Raw genomic sequence first — 20,037 nt, 5'->3', positions numbered from 1 at the left:
CCAATGTGCTAATCTGCCTTCAACTTTGCCAGAGCTATTCCATTCAAACCACTAGTACCCCCAAACATTTCCATATTCCAAAATGAAATGCCTGTTAGAATTAACCACCCAATGAAGCTATAAATCTCTCAGCACTGCAGATCAATAGTCTCAGGAATAGATTCTAAAGATATGTGAGCATGCAAATGACCATAAACTACCCACACTATTAGAATCATGGATACTTTTACAAAAAAAGTGCTCCCGCTTCAAAGAAATGTTAAATACTACACAAGCTGAAGGGAAAATAACATAATGAAATACAAATTAGATTTTCTGATTAACCACGATGCTTATACAGGCAAGGCATTTTTATCTGAAATTCTCTTTTCAGGATTATAAATCTCAAATTGTTTCTACTTTTAAAATTATTTTTTGTTCAGCTTGTAAACCGCTGAGTTTCATAATGGTCTCAAGGCAGTTTAGAAGTAACACGTGCACACTTGTGGGTCACCTCTATGTCTGAAGATTTTAGGACATATCACCCACAGTTATAATCATTCCTACAGTGTATGTAAATATATGATATATGCGACACATATCTGATTACTCTTGGGTGCATATTAAGACTCAAAAGGAAGAACATCCCTTTAACATACACCTATTCCCTAATTTTCTTTTCTGTTATACTACTTCATTCTCTTCCTATACATGCAAAAGACTTCATTTTACATATCAAGAAATTACTAAAGATAACCCAGGAGTACCCCCAAATATGACCATCTCTTCTTAGAAAACCAAAAATATCCTTGGGATTACCTAGCCACACTGACCCAGTAGTTGAAGCATAATATTTTAACCTAAGGAGAAATTTAACAATATTATGCTCTGAAACAAAAAAGGGAATAAACAAAAGGGATATGTGTTTTCATCCATCTATCTAAAGAGACATCATAATTCAATGAGCAGCACTGAATTTTGTATTTTGTATTTTCTTATAGTACTTTACTTTTTTCTTTTTTTTTTTTTTTTGAGTCATACCCACCAATGCTCAGGGAGTACTCCTGGCTCTACACTCAGGAATGACTCTTGGCAGTGAATTACTTCCAGCAGTCCTTGTGGAACCATATGGAATGCTGGGGATTGAACCCTGGTCAGCCACATTCAGGGCCAATGCCCTACCCACTAGACTATCACTCTGGACCCCTTTATAGCACTAAAAAAAAAAGAAAAAAAAACAAAGAGGGAACATTTCTAATCTATTAAAATCCTCTTCCAAATAAAAATCTAGGTACAATAACAATAATGAATAATGTAAAATTTTTTAATCTCTAGAATTCATCCAAGACTGAAAAAGTGATTTCAACTCTAAGCCCTAATCTCCTAACTTCCATGAAGGGTCATACTCATTTTGTCTTTCATGTGGCTCCTTGCAAAGTCTTGTACCCAGTGCATGCCCAGGACTGTCTCAGGAATAAAACAATGAATGTCTGTGACTTCACTCTAGGATTTCAGTTAGCATGCAGCTGGGGGACCATATGGAATTTGGCACAGTGAGCCTACAAAGCTATGAAGCTTCCACCTCACGCAGCATAAGATTTCATGAAACAGACTGAACACGGGACAGTCAGCAGTCAGGGATGCTCTAGTCTAGATCTAAGAAAGCAGTTCAAATGCCCTTCAGTTTTAGAGGTAATTCTCTACCCTTCTGACAAACACTTCAATGATGCAGCATGGGAAAACACATCAGATCAGAACTCTAATAAAAGTTCTGATCAGCATAAGCTAAGAACAACTAACATCTTTGCTCAAGCTAAAGCAAAGGATTAAAATTAAATAAAGGAGGGGGGAAGAGGAGAGAGAAACTAGAAGGACCTGGAATAACTCAAATGGAAAATGAAGTACTTACCAATTTGGCCAGCCTTGACTTTAAAAGGAACATCCAATTCACTCTTCAAAAGGAATAAAAACATATAAAGAACATTTCAGATATAATAATTTAATACCCCCCCGAAAATCACATTCTTATAATTCAAATACACAACCATTACAATGAAAAACATAAACAAATTTCCTTTACTTGGGTAACTCAAAAGACCAAGGAAATTTTTGAAAATTAAGTTAAATATTTTAATAATGAAGTCACAAAAGAAGCAAAATTACAGGTAGGAATAACTGGGGAAAGGGTTTGTAGTCAGAGAAAGTAACTGCGTAAACCAACTACTTAATTTAATGAGCCCAAAACAAACTGGGTAGAAATATCTTAATCTATAAAGTAACAGTTTGCTTCTCTGAATTACTAGAATAGGAAAAGAAAGTTTTTTACAAAACAAGAGACAAAACAATAAACAATTATCTCTCAAAGAAAAGACTTAGTGTATGAATACGGAAAACAATCTCAAAAGAATTGGCAGATTCCCAAGATATTTACCAAATTAATATTCACTTTAGTTACTAACAAGTATTGAGCATAATAAAATTTTACTTACCCATATTCTAAAACATCAGTAAATTGAAGTAACATTTTAAATTCATGTAATACTAAATAATAGCATTTTAAAAGTTTACTTCAGTTTTTAGAATTATTAAAAAATTAAACCATCGGATAGCATTTCTATTAGGTACGTATACCTTAGCTCATACTAGTATTACAGAAATCTGGTAACTAGGAGCCAGAGACAGCACAGGAGATAAGGTGCTTGCCTTGCCAACAGCACACCCAGGCTGGATCCCCAGCACTGCAAAGGACCCCCTGTGCACCACCAGTAGTGCTCCCTAAATACAGAGCCAGGAGCACACTCTGAGCACAGCAAGGTGAGGCCCACACCCCACCTCTCAACCACCACCCAAAAATTAAATCTAGTAATTAATAACAGAATTTTAGGTAACAATCAGTTAACATAATTAATTTACTTTACCATTTGCTTACCCAAGCAGTCTGGGAAAACAGGAATTAAGAAAATACTAATTATCAGCTTTAGTTAAAAGGCTTTTTTTAGACAAAACAAAAGGCATCCTCAGGGATGATGAGAATAGCTCTACCCTGGCAGAGGTTGGGAAGATAAACTCAAGGTCTTCTATTATGTCAGCTATAAACTAAACCATCCATTTCTAAGAGTGTGACCCAGCTGAGAAAGACTGGGCTAGACTGCAAGATCCATGCGCTCTGCACAAGGCCAGTCTGTTTTCACTGTAACGAGACCTCTGACAAGATCTCTGAAAACGCTCAAGACTCAAAATCCGCTCCCCTGGGTCTAGGCATGAAGCACCCAGGTGTACGGCACACAACCTTTCAAGAAAATCAACCAGGACTCTGAAGACGTTAATCAAACATACTGCAGGTGTTAATGAAATCCTGAACTATTAAAAAATAAACTCACTCTTTTTTGTTCTATTTTGTGCTATACCCAGCAGCATTCAAGGCTTACTTACTCTTGGCTTTGTGCTCAGGGATCACTTCTGGTGGGACTCAGATCATAAGTGGTACCAAGATTGACCCCCGCTGGCAGCACACAAGATAAATGCCTTATCCATGTACTATCTCTCCAATGGCTCCTAAAATTATTCTTAAATGACTTAAGTCAAATTAAGCCCAACTGTCTGGGTAGAGGCTTAATAAAAGTACGAGAGGTAGGAAATACTTTGTTTCTATCTTAAAAACAAATGACAGTAAATTACTTTCTAGAGTCCAAAAAAATCTATTTTATCTCCATATCATTAACCATCAGTGCAACACAAAAAATACTGTGATAAACTACTATATCAAGTTCTAATGTATTAGAAAAATGTAAGTGAAGGAAATCTTCAGAAAATTACTTCATCAAGACAAATATCTACTACAAAGCTTAACAGTTGAATTAGATCAAAGAAAAATATTTCACTCTAAGTAATACATTTTAACCATCAAGAAAAGAAATTCTAAATCTTTAATCACAATTTTTTATTTTTAGTAAGTTTTTAATATGTCCAGCTTAATCAAATGCTTAACTCACTGAATGATATTCTAATGGTCTCTAATCAATTATGTAATTCTTTTAAGGCTGTAGTTCTTTTTTATTTATTTTTCAAAGATTTTTTTTATGGAATCTCTGTGAGATAGACCCTTACAAAGCTGTTCATGATTAAGTTTGAGTCACACAGTGTTCCAACATCCATCCCTCTACCAGTGTCCCCAGTTTCCCTCCCATCACCACACCCACCCCCCAGCCTGCCTCTATGGCAGACTCCCACTCCCTCTCCCTCTCCCTCCCTCCCCATTTAGGCACTGAGGTTTGCAACACAGATACTTAAAGGTTACTGTGTATATCCCTTTACCTATGTTTAACTCTCAATTCTTGTCTGGCATGATCCTTTCCAACTTTATTGTCATACTGGTCTGTTGACTATCTTATCTACCTTCCACCCGACACACACTTGTGGTAGATTTCAACCACTGACTTTTTTTTTTTACTGAAAACAGTTAAGCAAGTAATACTTCTCTGAGTGATTTACTCACATTATTTGGTACCTGGTACCAGATTGCCTAGTATACCAGGATCCTAAGAACTAACAGGGTAATTGAACTATCAACACAAATAAAAAACAAACAAAAAAAAAAACTTACCAGAGCGTTTTCTTTTATCTGCAGATTATCTAAAGCCACATTTCCTTTTTTAAAAAAAAGAGGCAAAATATAAAATTAATATGATAATTAGTATAATAACAAGTATACATTATTGTGCTAAATTCTAAGTACTAAGAAACCAATTGTGAGCTTTAAGAAATTAAGCTGCTTCTGCCATAAGTTATGAATATATAGATAAGAATTATTAGTTCCCCTGGTCTGTCAGAAATGACCTCTCAGCACAGCGCCAGAAGCCCTGAGCACCACCAGGCGTGGGTCTCCCCACACCAGGGGATATTGTGCTACTAGGCTGAAGATATAGTGTGGGTGTTTGTTTTGCATACAGCCTACTAGGGTTCCATCACTGCCTATGACCCCCAAGCCAGATTCTGCAGATAGGCTAAGGGAGGGTTCTTGTCTTTTTCCTATGTTACAATTTAACACTTGCAGACCCTGAGCAAGGACCAGAAGTAAGCCTTCCACACTATCTGGGATAAATGAAACTAAGTGAGTGAACTAATGAATACATTTTTAAAAAAACATGAGTTATATGAACATTAAACATTTTTCCCTGACCATAACTCTGTTAAAATTAACCCTTGGGGGTTGGATGGCAGGCTGCAGATTAGGAGAACAGTGTACACTATGCAGGTGTAGGTTCTGGTGGTTTCTATCCCAGGAACCAAACAGAAAATAGTAAGTTCAAGTTTAAATTAAATTATAAAATGAATTACCCATGGGAACACCATTCAGCCCACAGTGACTGGCACAGACATTAGCGCATACTAGAAGAATACAGAGTCCAGCAGGCAAAATGCTCATCCAGAGACAAGCCAACTGCCTCAGCAGTTTGTGTTATTTGATGAGTGACACTCAACTAGTAGTAACTCAGGCATGCTGATGCCCGAGTGCTAACTCAAGGGATCCACATCAGATATGCACTTTTCACTAAACAATGGCTAAGGCACTAACAAAATTAACACATTCTACACAAAAATATAGCATCCTGACTTAAAACCATTTGTATTGTGAACGCTTACTCTTTAATAAGGTTAACTGGTGGGATTTAGGAGATGAAATATATGATAAATGCCAATGTGGTTAACAGAATTACATGCATTTAGAAAGACTGAATGGCACAAAGAGATAAGAGGGATGATCACTAGGAGACAGGATTAGGGAAGGGCATTTTCATTAATGCTCTCCAGCATTTTCTAGTTTTCATATCAATCAGGTATTACCCTTTTGTTAAATTACCATACGGGGGCAGAGACAGTTCGATGTGCTGAGCTCATGCTTTGCAGGCCTGGATTCTACCCTTGCCACCAAATGATCTCTCCACACACTGCTGGGAGCAACCCCCACGCACACTGCCCAAGGTAGAGCATTAGAGGGTAGAACCCCCACCCCCCAAACAACAATACAGTAATAACACAAACTGCAAAAGAAGTGAAATAAGAAAGAAGTTCTAAAGTCAAATACGACCTTAGTATGTTTTACATCAATTCCCTCTTATCTAATATTCAGTTCACCAACAGACACATTGAAAACACATCATGTCTGTTACTGGGTCCAGCAAACAGATATCTACTTCCTCTCTGAAAAGTGTGAATGCTATCTCACACAGAGTAAATAGAAAAAGGAAACAGGAATGACAGCATATATAAATTATTTGCACTAAAGGAGGAGCCACTAGCAGTAATAAAAAGAAAAAGGAAAGAATAGAAGCATAGTTCAGATTAACAGCAGGGCAAAAGTGCACTCACTCATTCATTCGGCCAACAAATGTCTTATCTCACTAAGTCACTGAGGTAAAAAAATATACTTCCATTAAACTCATGTTTTTCTGCCAGATACACGTGCAAGAGTTTCATTTTCTATTTTTTGAATGCCAGATATTAAATTAAATAGGAGCGATAGCACTGCAGGTAGGGCACTTGTCGTGCACGAGGCAGACCCGGGTTCAATTTCTCTATCCCCCTCGGAAAGCCTGACAAGCTACTGAGAGTATCCCACCCACACGACAGAGCCTAGCAAGCTCCCCGTGGTGTATTCAATATGCCAAAAACAGTAACAACAAGACTCACAATGGAGACATTACTGGTGCCTGCTCAAGCAAACTGACGAACAATGGGAGGACAGTGCTTAACTTATAAAGACTAAACCAAACCACTGCATTAAAAAGTCAATCTTTTAGGGGTCCAGAGTGATAGTCTAGCAGGCAGAGTGCTAGCAGATAGTCTAGCAGATAGTGCTGGCATGCAGCTTACAAAGGTTCGATCCCCAGAATGCCACAATGGTCCCCAAACCCACCAGGAATGATCCAGCAAAGCCAGGAGAGCGCAGAGACAGAGTAAGCCCTCGTTGCTGCTGGGTGTGGCCCAAAATCAAATAAACAACTCAACTGTTTTATGTTTAACTTAAAGTTGAGAGAAAAATCAAATTTTATCTTTTCTTTACCGTTTCAGGATAGTAATAATTACATGCCCATTTAAACAACTTTACTAGTGTGTCAGAAAACCTGGGTCATGAGCATAAGGAAGCCATGGAAAGTGCTCGAAAACACTGGAGGGTAAATATTTGCAACTAATCTCTAAGAAAACAAAGGAGGCGGGAACGAATGACTAATAGGAGCTGGGGATACTTATCTTTGCCAACAAGGAGGCACTAAGCCAGATATTTCTCTAACCCCAAATGTTCCAAGGAAGACAAAATGATAGACAGATAAAGACATTCTAAGAAGTGTCTTCTGTGAGGGACTAAACGGGCACAGGGACAGAAGGGGCAACGAGTGTGGTCCATGAGGCTCTGATTCTGGCCCCGAGGATCTTCAGCAGTAAGCTCGAAAGTCTTTGGACCAGAACACCTGGGCATGGGTCACACATAAAGTATCAAAGCCCACCTTGAAGGGAACCTAAGAGTGCCAGGCCCTGTAGTGATGCCTAGTTAAGGTCTTCACCTTAACTAGGCATCAAATTACAAGCCCTGGCACTACTGCAACCACGTGACCAGCCTTCCTCAGCCACAAACCCTGACTGTAGTTAATACTCTTAATACTCCAAGGTACCAACCAGAGGTAAAGAACTGCATAAGGGAGGAGGGGCGCAGGCACGAGATTAGGGACCAACCAGGAAACCAAGGAGCCTCAGGAAGGAAATAAGATCAGAAGGAACCCGGGGGGGGGGGGGGGGGGGGGGGGAGGCTCAGAAACACGGATCCATAATAACACTTCTTAAAAATGGCAATCTAAAAGGGTAAATCATGGATCAAATGTATCTAATAATCTCTGCTGGTAAACCAAAAGATGGAAATAAAAAGAAATCCATTCTGTGTACACTGGTGGAGGGTGTGTTCGATCATTGAATGACTGAAACTCAATCACGAAAGCTCCGTAACAGTATCTCACGGTGATTCAATTAAAAAAAAATAATAAAAAGAAAACTATTTTGTGAATGACACCAAGATAAAGAGAGCTGGAGTCATCTTTTAAAAATTAAAAAGAAAACAACTGGTTGCTACATAACAGTTTACAACCAAGTTAGCATATTTCTGAGTAAAAAACCGCATATTGGCAGAATACAGAACAATTCTACCTAAACCCAAAATTTTATGTTAAAAATTTTGGTGGCCTACAAAATAAATGTGATGTCAGCCATCCACAGTAAGAAATAATTTCTGTAGCACTCCCACAACACTGAACTCAAGGGTCTGATGTCCTCAGCTCCTCTCTGCCTCTCCTAGAATAGGGCTCAACAAATGTTGACATGATTAACTCAGAATGCATCTTGAGCATGCCTGCAGGAGCTGGGATGTGGCCTAGTGGTACCACTTGTCAAGTAGCAGTGCATATACCTTGCATGTGAGGTCCAGAACCACATGGTTCCCCAGTACCCACAACTCTAAGATCTCTGCACAGTTTAATCCCCAATGTCATCTGGAGGCAGGATATGTTTGTTAAGTAAAAGTAACCAAAGCTTCAGGCCAGGGCAATGGCTCACTAGGCCCCAAGTCAGAGCCCTGATCCCCCATGGTTGGGCACAGCCCCGGTCGCCCCCGCTGCACCTTCGGCTAAAGCAGCAGTGGGGTGTGGGCCATCATAGTGGCGCCCAGAACTCAGAGCCACCAACAGACAGGAGCTGAGGCCAGAAGGCGAAGGGGCTGACCTGCGGGCCCACGTCCACCCTAAGGCCCTGTCAGGGCTCCAAGCTTCGGATTCCCAATGTTCAGAACATCACCCTGTTCCCCAACAGAAAACACTGAGGATTTCCACCGGGAAGCCCTTTTGGCCCCACCTGGAAGAAAGCAGTCCTATAAGCTAATGCTTGCACAGGCCTCTGCAGCCAGCAGGAGCCTGGACAATCCAAAAGGTCTGTCTTTGATGCTCACATATGAAAGGTTAAAGAAATCCAAAACCAAAACCTCAATTGTTTTCATATACTACTTGAAAGATCATAACCAGGAGAGTAAATCCAGTGGATGTTCACATTCAGAGGACGGCCAGGAGCAAGAGCGCAGAAAAGAAAAAAAAAAAAGAATTTGGTGAGAAATGTGAGGGAAGAAGAAGAAGGAGGAGGAGGAGGAGGAGGAGGAGGAGGAGGAGGAGGAGGAAGAGGAGGAGGAGGAGGAGGAGGAAGAGGAAGGAAGGAAGGAAGGAAGGAAGGAAGGAAGGGAAAGGAAAGAAAAGAAAATCTATATTCCTCCTAAAAAGGCTAAAATTCACAAGTTATAATTTATTTACAACTCTTTCAGACCCTGGGGATTTTTAAACAATTCCCTCTTACTCTGTGGGTGAAAAAACTGAACACAGAAGAGGTTAAGTGGCTAAATCGAAGCCATATAATGAATGTAGAGCAGAGTCAAAATAGAATGTCTCCAGCCTTGTTGGACAATGATGTTCTTAACATAAATCAGAGAACCGTCCAAAACTGTGATTAGAAATTATAAAACTAACCGACAAACACAAAGGCCAAGTCCTAATCCATAAAACTCATGTTATAAATTATGAACACAGTGAGGGGGGGAAAAAAACCTATTGTGCTATGTACTTATTTTTTTCATTTAGAACTCCCTTTATGGATCCCCAACATAAAAATAGATTTGAGTCTATTTAGACATATCCATTTCCAAGGCAGTAGTCTTTGAATCATGAGTGAGTAGGCTTTTTTTTTTTAAAGCAAGTATGAAATGCTTTGAACAATGGATGTTTCCATAAAGACTGAAGAACCTGCGCTGACTCATTCAACTGAATTTCACTGAGCTGCTCAATCCCATCCCTCCCTCCCTACCACCATGACTCTGCTCTGGAAGGCGAGAGGGAAACAATTGACTCTTACTTTTTCCACTTCCCTACTGAAATACAAATCTTGGCAGGGAAAATGAAGAGCTGCCGCACTGCCTCTGAACTTGCTTCCTTTCAAGCACACTTCAGGGACCTCATTAAAGGAGGACACGGTGGCCAAGTCATAAGCAGATCAACTCCGAACACACTAACCTCTGGTTCCGTGTCTAGCAAAGGGGTCGATTTTTTTTTTTTAATCTGAGGCTGCTGTTTAAACATGTGGAAAAGCACGTTTGGTTTAAATGTTAAGCACTGCTCTCATTAACAGTAACTGAGTCTAAATAGAACAGTAATGAATATTACAATGCTGGATTTTTTTTTTTTTTTTGGTCTCTATTGCACTGCTCTGGGCTGGAGCACTAGCACAGTGGATAGGGCGTTCTACCTTGCACACAGCCAACATAGCCAACCCGAGTTCGATTCCTCTGCCCTCTCGGAGAGCCCAGCAAGGTACCAAGCGTATCTCGCCCGCACAGCAAAGCCTGGCAAGCTCCCCGTGATGTATTTGATATGCCAAATACAGTAACAAGTCTCACAATGTTACTGGGCCCGCTCGAGCAAATCAATGGACAACGGGAGGACAGTGACAGTGGCTGCATTGCTCTAAGACAAACCCAGTGAGAAACACAGTCTTCAGTACACTAAGCATGGGCTGGAGGAAAGAACAACAATATCAAAATTCTTCTACTAGTTTAAAAATACCTGGATGCCGCAATATTTTTTTGTTTGTTTTATTAGTGAAACACCATGAGGTACAGTTGTAGACTTACAAGTTGTTGTGCTTGGGTTTGTTATACAATGATCGGGTACCCATCCCACCACCAGTGCCCATTCTCCACCCCCACCAATCCCAGTATCCCTCCCACCCACCCCCATCCCCCATCCCACCCTGCCTCTGTGGCAGGGCACTCCCTTTTGTTCTATCTCTCCTTTTGGGTGCTGTGGTCTGCAGAAGAGACATTGGGTAGCAATCACGTTCAGTCTATAGACTACTTTCAGCACGCATCTCCCATCCTGGGCGGATCTTCCCTGCACCCTTTATTTGGTGCTCCCTTCTCTACCTGAGCTGCAAATATTTTATGTGGGAAGGTAAAAAAGAAGCAAAGACACCTGTATCTTCTCACATTCTATAGCGACTGTAAAGACAACGTACTGACATACTGGATTCGGGTGCACTAATATCAGCATGATGATGGATCTTTGTTTATCCAGTATTTTCACAGCTGACTCACTCTGCTCACTTCAATTAAGACAAGAAAGTCATTATCCAACTACAGCTTCTTGCCAAAAGGGAGGTCTCACTGCACTGGCCTTCAAACCGCAAAGATCTACAGTCAGAAGAGATGGCTTGTCTACTCCTCTCACTTACAGACCAAAAAAAAAAAACAAGGGATCAGTGGAGCTGGAGTGGTAATACAACTGGGTGGCGCTTGCCTTACATGTGGCTGATCCAACATTGATCCCTGGCACCACATATGGTCCCCTGAGCCCCTCCAGTAGTGCTCTCTGAGCACAGAGCCAGGAGTAAGCCCTGAGCATCACGGGGTGTGGTCAAGTAAACAATCCTGGGCATCACTGGATTTCCAGAAGCCACGTAAGCAGGCTGTGATGGGGATGAAATTCCACGCCAGGTTCCCCCCGGATCTGCTCAAGTCAGCTGGCAGCCACGGGAGAAGCAGCAGGTGTGGGTGAGGGAGAGCCTGGAAGCACACAGGCTGGGACCTGTGTGCAAAGCTGAGAAGATTGCAGGCTCTCCAGCTGGCGCCTGTTCCTGGCCCGGACACCAACCTGCAGCAGCGCACGACAGTCTCTGTCTAGGCTCACCCGTTAAACAGGATGGAGAGCAGCTGGATTCTGAAGGCAGGATTTTCCTGCAGACTTTTCACCTGCACGAAAGCTCCACACTCAAAAATCCTGCCTAAACCAAGTGGGAAGCCACCGGCATGGATCTTTCAGATACATGTTACTCTTACAACAACGGTATCCTAGAGGCTGGAGAGATAAAGCAGGGGATAAGGTGCAGCATGAGGCTGACTGTGGATCCTGCATCACAGGGTACAGCCCAGGAGGCATCCAAGCTCCACGAGGTGGCCTGGATACACCCAGCACTGCAGAGCTGAGCGGCATCGCACCCTCAAGCCCGAGCACTGAGTTTGGCCTCACGGGCTGAAAATCACTGAACCACTGGGCTTCCTAAGCACTGCTTACAGACCTAAAAGAAAAACATACAATTATTTCTGAGACACCCGTCAGACCACAGTGGGTCCTATAGTCTACCTCCTGAAACCAGTTTGTGCTAAATAAAACCCCAACCCCAGAGAAACTTACACATACACACAGCACTTTTCTGAAACTGTGAAAATATGGTTTCACATAAGTATACATTTGAATCAACTAGGTGTTTCTTTTCCTTTTGAGAAACTTTTAAGAAAGAAACTTTAAGGAGTGTGGTTTTCTCTTTACATAAAATCTTCTCACCAATAGAGGTGTAAACCCCAGTTTCAGAAAGAAACTTGAAAACAAAGCAAAATCTTGGCCTTCACTCAGTTTTATCATCGCTATCACTATCAGCATGGCAAAAAAGTTTAACAACTATAATTACAATGGACTTTTCAATAATTTGTCTCATGTACACAGTATTATTTCTCCACTGTACAGATAAGAAAACTGAGGCTTAAAAACTAAAAGACTGGGTCCAGGAGATAGCTCAGAGGGCCCCAAGTTAGATCTCGGCCCAGCAAACCCCACTTCAGCAGTGGGCGTGACCCTGGGGCCCCAGTCCCTCAGGCCAGACAGGACCAACCCAGATAGTCAGGCCTGCTGCCAGGGGAACAGGCAGGGGTGACGCTGGCACCCAACATTACTTGGGGCTTCTGGACCCAGGGTCCCACTGCTCAGAAACCACCAAAGTCTTGGTTTTCTACAACAGCAAGAATCTTTTAAATCTTTTTTCTGTTTTGTGTTTTGTTTTGGGACCAACCATTAGGGTTTACTTCTGGCTCTGAGCTCAGGGATCATTCCTGGCACAAGGGGACCATATTCAGTCTATGGTGCCAGGAATTGCACCAAGATCATTATGTGCAAGGCAAGCTCCTTAATCCCGGTACTACAGATCTGATCCTGTTTAAGTCACTTTCTAAAACACATAGGAAATCCTTGGCACACACACACACACAGAAATAAAAACTGAAAGCTTTTATTTGAAGACAAGGAGTCTTTTTTTTTTCTTCTCTAATTTGAAGGTAAAATTCACAGCACACATCCCTATTTTAGACCAGAGGTTCCCAAATTCAATTGGCCTTTCAGAACAAAAATTACTCAGTGTCCTCCCCTCCCCCCCCCCCACACACAAGGAAAAAAAAACCTACCTTCCTGGGGCTGGAGCTATAATAGCACAGGGTGTTTGCCTTGCACGTGGTCAACCTGGGTTTGATTCCCAGCATCCCATATGGTCCCCTGTGCACTGCCAGGAATAAATTCCTGAGTGCAGAGCCAGGAGTAACCCCTGTGCATCGCCAGGTGTGACCCCCCCCCCCAAAAAAAAACTCTACCTTCCTTAAGAGAACAGAGAAGCCCACAACTGTACTCACAATTGCTTCCTTAATCAGTCCATCAACCCCAGGGCTGAGGTCGCCTCCACTTTGAAGAACACAACATTTCAAATATCTCCTCATCCTCCCTCTGACTTTTGTTTGTGGACCTCTCTGTTAATTCACAAATGTATGACCCTGTTCACTCAGTGAAGTTCTTCTCTACATATGAACACAACACTGTGATTCTGTAAACTGTTCCCTGATAGCATCCTGGTAAAGCTGTTGCACTCTCACCGGTGATCTTGCAGCCACTCCTTACGACCTGTTTCTCGCCTAAATTACAAAGTTGGGGCTGCATCTGCTTTTCCTAGGTTCATTTTACACCTGACTTATCTGCACCCCTTAAAGGGGGTCCGATAAATGCAGGCAACAATCTCATTCTTCTCTTTGGACGAGGATCTTCACAACAGTTTAGGATGGTTGATTCTAGGGTTTAACAGTATTTCTGGGGTCCACCCGGCTTGCTGCCAGCAGTAAAGCTTACCCCTCACTGTGACGACCAAAATTTCCAGAGAAATTTCCAGAGAGCCCCTTGAGGGCAAAGCCATTGCAGGTGGGAAACTCCAGCCTTTGGTGTAATACCACAGTGAGGTACCAGATTCATTCTCCATTTATTTCCAAGAACAGCAACATCTGCTGTGCCAAACCGGTTCAATTTTTCTTTCGCCAGATGTAAAGACATAAAAAGTCAAGTCCAATGGCACATGGCCCTTATTTTTTAAAGCAAATATTTTTGAGATAAAAGACTATGAAATTTTTTAATTCTTTATAAAACCTGAAAACATTTCACAAATGTGAGCTACTCAAGTGATGGGATTAAGGCCATCAATATTCCCACACTTACCACATGGACTTTCAGATACATTTCTTTTTTTATTGTTTTAAGCTTTTTTTATGAAGGTACTGTAAATTACAAAGTTGTTCACAATACAATTTCAGGAATACAGTGTTCCTACACCGATCCCAACACCAGTGTCAATTTCCCTGCACCAATGACCCTGGTTTCCCTCCCCACTCTCAGCTTGCTTCCTTGATTGACAGGGTGACATTGAAGTGGTTTATTGTAATTTGGGGTCCAATTCTCACAGTGTTGTTGGTTCTGTGGTTTAGATACATACAGATCCCTGACTGCTACACCACCTATGCACCTAGGTCTTGAGCCCTCGACACTATAGAAATAAGATGCCATGAGCATACCCCACCCCCTCAAAAAAATATATCTCTTTGGCAATGTTTTAGCTAATACAAATAGTTAACTCGCATGTTCTGCCTATTTTCACAAAGGAAGTAGCGTTACACATTCACTGTACACCAGCCATAAAAGCTCACAATTTCTTGCTTCCTTTACTAAATCTCAAAAACAAGAGGCAGAGTTATGAGTTGGGAAAAATACTGAGGGAATCATTGACTTCTAAAGGAAATGTGTCTTTATTTACTCAAGCCTTTTATAGAGCTATTGCTAGCCATTAGCAGAATATTATTTCTCAAAAGATGAACATGATATGGGGCTGGAGCTATAGCACAGCGGGTAGAGCATTTGCCTTGCACACAGCCAACCCGGGTTCAAATCCCAGCATCCCATATGGTCCTCCAAGCACCGCCAGGAGTAATTCCTGAGTGCAGAGCCAGGAGTAACCCCTATGCATTGCTGGGTGTGACCCAAAAAGCAAAAACAAAAAAAAAGAAGAACATGATATGAAAGCAAAGTCTCTTTCCCTGAATTTTACCAAAGGAGGAAGGAAAAAAAATGATCCAAAAGGACATGTTGAGCCAAAGAGAAAGCAGAGGAGTTAACACTGTACTCTGCAGTTGATCAAACCTGTCTGGATCCCTATACCTCTGAATGTGACCCTGGGGCCCCCAAGAGCCCCAGGGTATGGCCCAAGTATTCCCAGAACCACGGGGTCCCAGGCTCCTAGACACCACTTGGGAAAGCCAAATAATAAAAAATTAGATGAAACAAAATTAGGGCATTCTCATTACTGTCTTGGAAACTTTCAAATCCTCAAGGAATGTGTCATAATTTCACAGCAAAAACACCAATAACTGGAATCACAGCGTATTGGCTGGAAAGACACTTAGAGATTCCTAGTCCAACTCCTAATCTTATGGGAAAAGTAAGATTTGGTAAGGAAGAAATATGCAAATGTCCAGTGAGTTTTACTTCTAGCCAGGATTGAGGGGAGAGGTCCTAAATCAGTCATAAAGGGTAGGGTTGTTTGGGATTACTGAGGAAACTAAATTATCTGGTATAATTTGTTCTATCCTTTTACAAGTGATAGAATTATGGCATGAGTAAGGTATCAGGTAAAAGGCTTGTCGATCACAAGCAAGAACCATGACCATGACCACCTCTCAGCAAGGCCAGTGCTCTTTCCAGATTCCAACGGTTTGCTACATGGGGCAGCTCCGACGAGCGGAGAGGATTTTTCTGATCCCTGCAGAGATCACTGGGCACTGAATTCCTTCAGCGTCCCCTTCCTTGCATCAGAGGCCCCGTGTGGTCAGAGGGCACTGCCCAACCACGCCCACCGGCCAAGAGGTGAGGAATCAGTAAGCTGCGCCTCCCCCCATGGTCAGGGCAGTATTGATACTTCCCCACCACTGCCCTTGCAAACACACGACCCACGTGGACAGCTACACGTTTTAGAAGTCAGGTGTCATTTCTCTTTTTTTTTTTAATCATGTTTGCATAAAAAGCAAAAACGAAACAGGAGGCCTGCAGTAGAAACACGGTTATTGGACCTGCCCCGTCTACTCAAACGTTATCATTCCGACCCGCAAGCGACAGGGGAGGCTGCGGTCACTCCGGCTCCGCCTCTGAACGTCAGTGCGCAGCCCAGGGGGCCCGCAGTCCGTCACGCGGCACAGCAGTCCCGAGGGCCACCGCCCGCCCGGACAGGGCCTCCCAATGCCGGGCACGGGGGTCCGGCCCTGCATCTAGCCCATCAGGGGCCCCTCGGACCCTGGCCGTCGCGACCCACGGCGGCCGGGCAGTCTCCGCAGCGTCCCCGGAGCCGCGCGCGGGAGAGGCGGGCTAAGAGGGGGGAGTGTGCGCGCCTTGCAATCGGGGGCGGGGGTCGCCTCGGCGGGCACCCGGCGTGCCCGGGGACCCCCTGCACGAGCCAGCGGCGCTGCCCACCCCGATCACCCAGGACAGCCCGGCCCGGCCTCCCCGCGGCCCAGGCGCGTGCGAAACCCGGGGCCTCTGCACCGCTGCTGCGCCCCGAAGCGTCTCCCCGCCCCTGTCGCCCGGGGGGTGTGTAAGGGGGTGGGCGCAGGGGACCCCGCGGCCGTGCGGCCCCGGAGGCGGAGTCTGGACGCGCGGAAACCCCCCCCCCACCCACCCCCGACGGGAGGAGCCCCCTCCGCAGCGCCGGCCTCCGGGCTTACCGCCCCAGATCCCCAGCTTCAGCTGCGACTTGTTCAGGTTCTCCACGTAGTCCCCCAGGAAGCGGTTGAGCAGGTCGGCGACCACCGACTCCAGCACCATGGTGGGGGACCCCCGGGAGGCGGCGGCAGCGGAGCCGGAACCGTCGGGCGCGGCGGAGGGCGGCGACCCGGACCGCGAATGACAGCGGCCCCGCCCGACCGCGCGCGTGACCGACGTGCGCATGCGCGCCGCCGCCGAGTGCGCGGCCCCGGCCCGGCCCGGCCCGGCCCGCTGGACTTCGGGGCTTCGCAGCCCGCGCGCGTCTAGGGCCTGGGGGCGAGGCCGCGGCCGCCGCCGAGACTTGGGCGGGACCGAGCCCCGGCCGAGCTCAGAGGGGTCCGCCGTGCTGCACTGCGCCTGCGGCGAGCTCCTCACTGCTGCTGATGCTCCCTAGGCGCGTGGACCCCAGAGCCTCCCCAGGAACAGGGGGTTGCATTGGTTGCTTGGAAACTGGATGCGTATTTTCTCGTGCACTTTTGTATTCCTTCTCTCCGAGCTTCTGTGCTCAATTCGCTTGCCTGGAAGGTAGCGCCCAGTTGAGAATTTTCTTTTTCCCCTCCCAACCCCCCATCCCCACCCCATCCCCACACCCCCTCCTCTGTCCCTGGCAGACAGTCCATTACAAATCTCTTTTGCTTTTACAATGCAAAAAGTTTCCACCACCTTAGTGAAAGTCCACTACCAGCTGAAAAACCATTGCCTTTTAGAGGACGGAAACCTTTCCCTGAAAAACGTGTGAAATCAGCAAAACACGTCTTGTGGGAAAAGGTTAATGCTAACAGAAACCTGGCGGTGATAATGGGAGGCTGAGCGCAGCTTTGTGTGATTAGAACCTCATCATCACCACAAGGGCGCAAAGCACCGCCAGGTGTGGCCCCAGATTCCTTTTTTTAAAAATGCTAAAGTTTCGGATGGGGGCAGGGAAGTTGGGAAGAGCATGGAATGGGGTTGGGACGGGAAGGGAATCTGGGAACACTGGTGGAGGGAAGATGACACTGATGGAGAGATTGGTGTTGAATTATTTTATGCTAAAACGCAATTAACTTTGTAAATCATGATTCTTTCTAAAACTTTAGAAGAAAAAAAAAAGCTAAAGTTCTTTGTGGCCGCATAGATTATTTTTCCCTTTTCCCTTTCCTTTGTGGTTGCTGTGGAGACCACAGCTCCTGGCTGCAAGGGCTGGGTGCTGCAGGCACTTGGCAAATGAGGGCAACAGTTTTGAGTCAGACACTTTTGCCCACAGGCCACCCTTAGGCAGAATCTGAAATATCACTGAGCTGCCCTATACAACGACTCGAGTGAAAGTTACCCCACCCCACCCCCACCCGCTTCAGGCGTTCAAACCTTAATCTCAACGTGGTGGTGTTAGGGACTAATTTATAAGGCTCACTAATTTATAAGGCGCCAGAGAGCACCACCTCCACCACCCCTTCTACCACGTGAGAGCAGGAAGCTGGCCATCTCAGAAACAGTCCCCAGTCTGGGGGGTTCCAGAATAAATATGTGCCATTTTTACTTATTTGTTTATTCTAACTTGTTGTTTTTATTGTTGTTGTTCTGTTGGGCTGGAGCATTCAGGACGTTTGTGTAGGGCGATTGCCTTGCACGAGGCTGGCCGGCCAACCCGGGTTCAATTCCTCCGCCCCTCTGGGAGAGCCCAGCAAGCTACTGAGGGTATCTCGCCGGTTCGGCAAAAGCCTGGCAAGTTCCCCATTCAATATGCCAAACACGGTAACAACAAGTCTCACAATGGAGACTTACTGGGCCCGCTCGAGCAAATCGATGAACAACGGGAGGAGAGTGCCACAGTGCTACAGTTGTGTTTGCCACACCCAGAGGTAGTCAGGAATCATGCCCAGGACTTAGAGGATCGTGCAGCAACCCAATGGACATCAGGGCTTCTGCACTCAGACTTACCTCCCCAGCCCCTTATTTTGTTTTAAATTACCCAGTCTGTGTTGATTTTGTTCCAGAAGCCGGAGAGCACACAACAACCTGACCTTGTACCAAACCGAAAAGAAGCATCTCTTTCAAATCACTTAGCTCCTCCTCAAGCAGTAATTTTGTTCATTCCTTTTCCAATCTGTTTATTCCCAGTTTGGGGTTCCAAGTGGCCAGAGCCCATTTCAGTAGTTGAGGACAAATAAGGAGGGAGATACCCTAGGCATGTTGACCTGGGCATTCTGGCCCACCATAGGGCACACTCACAGCAGACATAGGTAGTACAGCCTGGGCAGGTTCAGAGGTAACAAGAAAGGCAGGATGGAAAACTACTAGAATGAACAAGAAAGAACTATTCCATGCAGCCAAAGAAAACTAAAGAGGCCTCAAGACTCTTCACCAGGCTGCCTTGTGGTTACCATATTCCTGAGAGCTGCCCTTGGATAACCCAGTTCCAACCAATACCAGGACAGACTCAGAGGACAGAGTAATGACTCTGTGTCCCTTTTTAGCTCATTGGGTCTAGGATTTAACATTACCCTACATGCCTCTCCTGACACATCATTAGATGTCAATGACATATTTGACATGTGAGCAAGTTTGTGGTTCTTATGTGCACTCACAACCTTAGCACAATCCCAGCTGTCCCTCTCCTACCCTACCCCTAGTGCATTTCCCTCCCTCAGTTCATGTCATAAACACATTTACCTAGCAGGAGAGACAGTACATAGAATAAGACACTTGCCTTGTATGCATCTGACCCCAGTACAATTCCCAGAACCACACAGGACCCACTGAGCCCTGCCACTACTGAGTGCAGAACGGAAAAAAAAAACACTGAACCCAAATCCTGGTGCCTGAGACTCCCTGGAGAGTACCCAGCCCCATACTTCAGGGGTGTGCAGTCTAATAAATCTGTTGGGACCAGGGAGATGCTCAGCGAATAGGGAATCTGCTTTCCATGCAGGGGACCAGGGCTCAATCTCTGATCCCACATGGACCCTTGACACAGCTGGGAGTGAGCCCCACTTAATTGAGTCCAAGGTAGTCCCCAAGCACTGCTGGATGTAGCCCCCCCAAATAAATCTCTAATATTGTCTAGCCCATCTTGACCTTGAAAATTCTTTCTCTGACAACGAACCCAGGACTC

General features: G+C 44.5%; 1 protein-coding gene across 4 annotated transcripts in view; it reads right to left on the bottom strand.

Annotated features, from left to right (window-relative positions):
- Positions 1-17,084, bottom strand: part of VPS13C (vacuolar protein sorting 13 homolog C) — a 201,604-nt gene extending 184,520 nt beyond the window's left edge. For all 4 annotated transcript variants that reach the window (XM_056130834.1, XM_056130835.1, XM_056130836.1 and 1 more), the window contains exons 1-3: positions 16,907-17,084; positions 4,583-4,626; positions 1,889-1,931 (exon numbers count right to left, since the gene is read on the bottom strand). In XM_056130834.1, coding sequence (XP_055986809.1) covers positions 1,889-1,931; positions 4,583-4,626; positions 16,907-17,006 — 187 coding nt within the window. In that variant the 5' untranslated portion in view covers positions 17,007-17,084. The remainder of the gene's footprint in view (positions 1-1,888; positions 1,932-4,582; positions 4,627-16,906) is intronic.
- Between the last annotated feature and the right edge of the window lie 2,953 nt (positions 17,085-20,037).

Source organism: Sorex fumeus, unplaced genomic scaffold, assembly GCF_029834395.1.
Source record: "Sorex fumeus unplaced genomic scaffold, SorFum_2.1 ptg000081l, whole genome shotgun sequence".
NCBI classification, from domain to species: domain Eukaryota; kingdom Metazoa; phylum Chordata; class Mammalia; order Eulipotyphla; family Soricidae; genus Sorex; species Sorex fumeus.
Note: the sequence above shows the minus strand (reverse complement) of the source record. Positions and strands in the feature narration are given on the sequence as shown.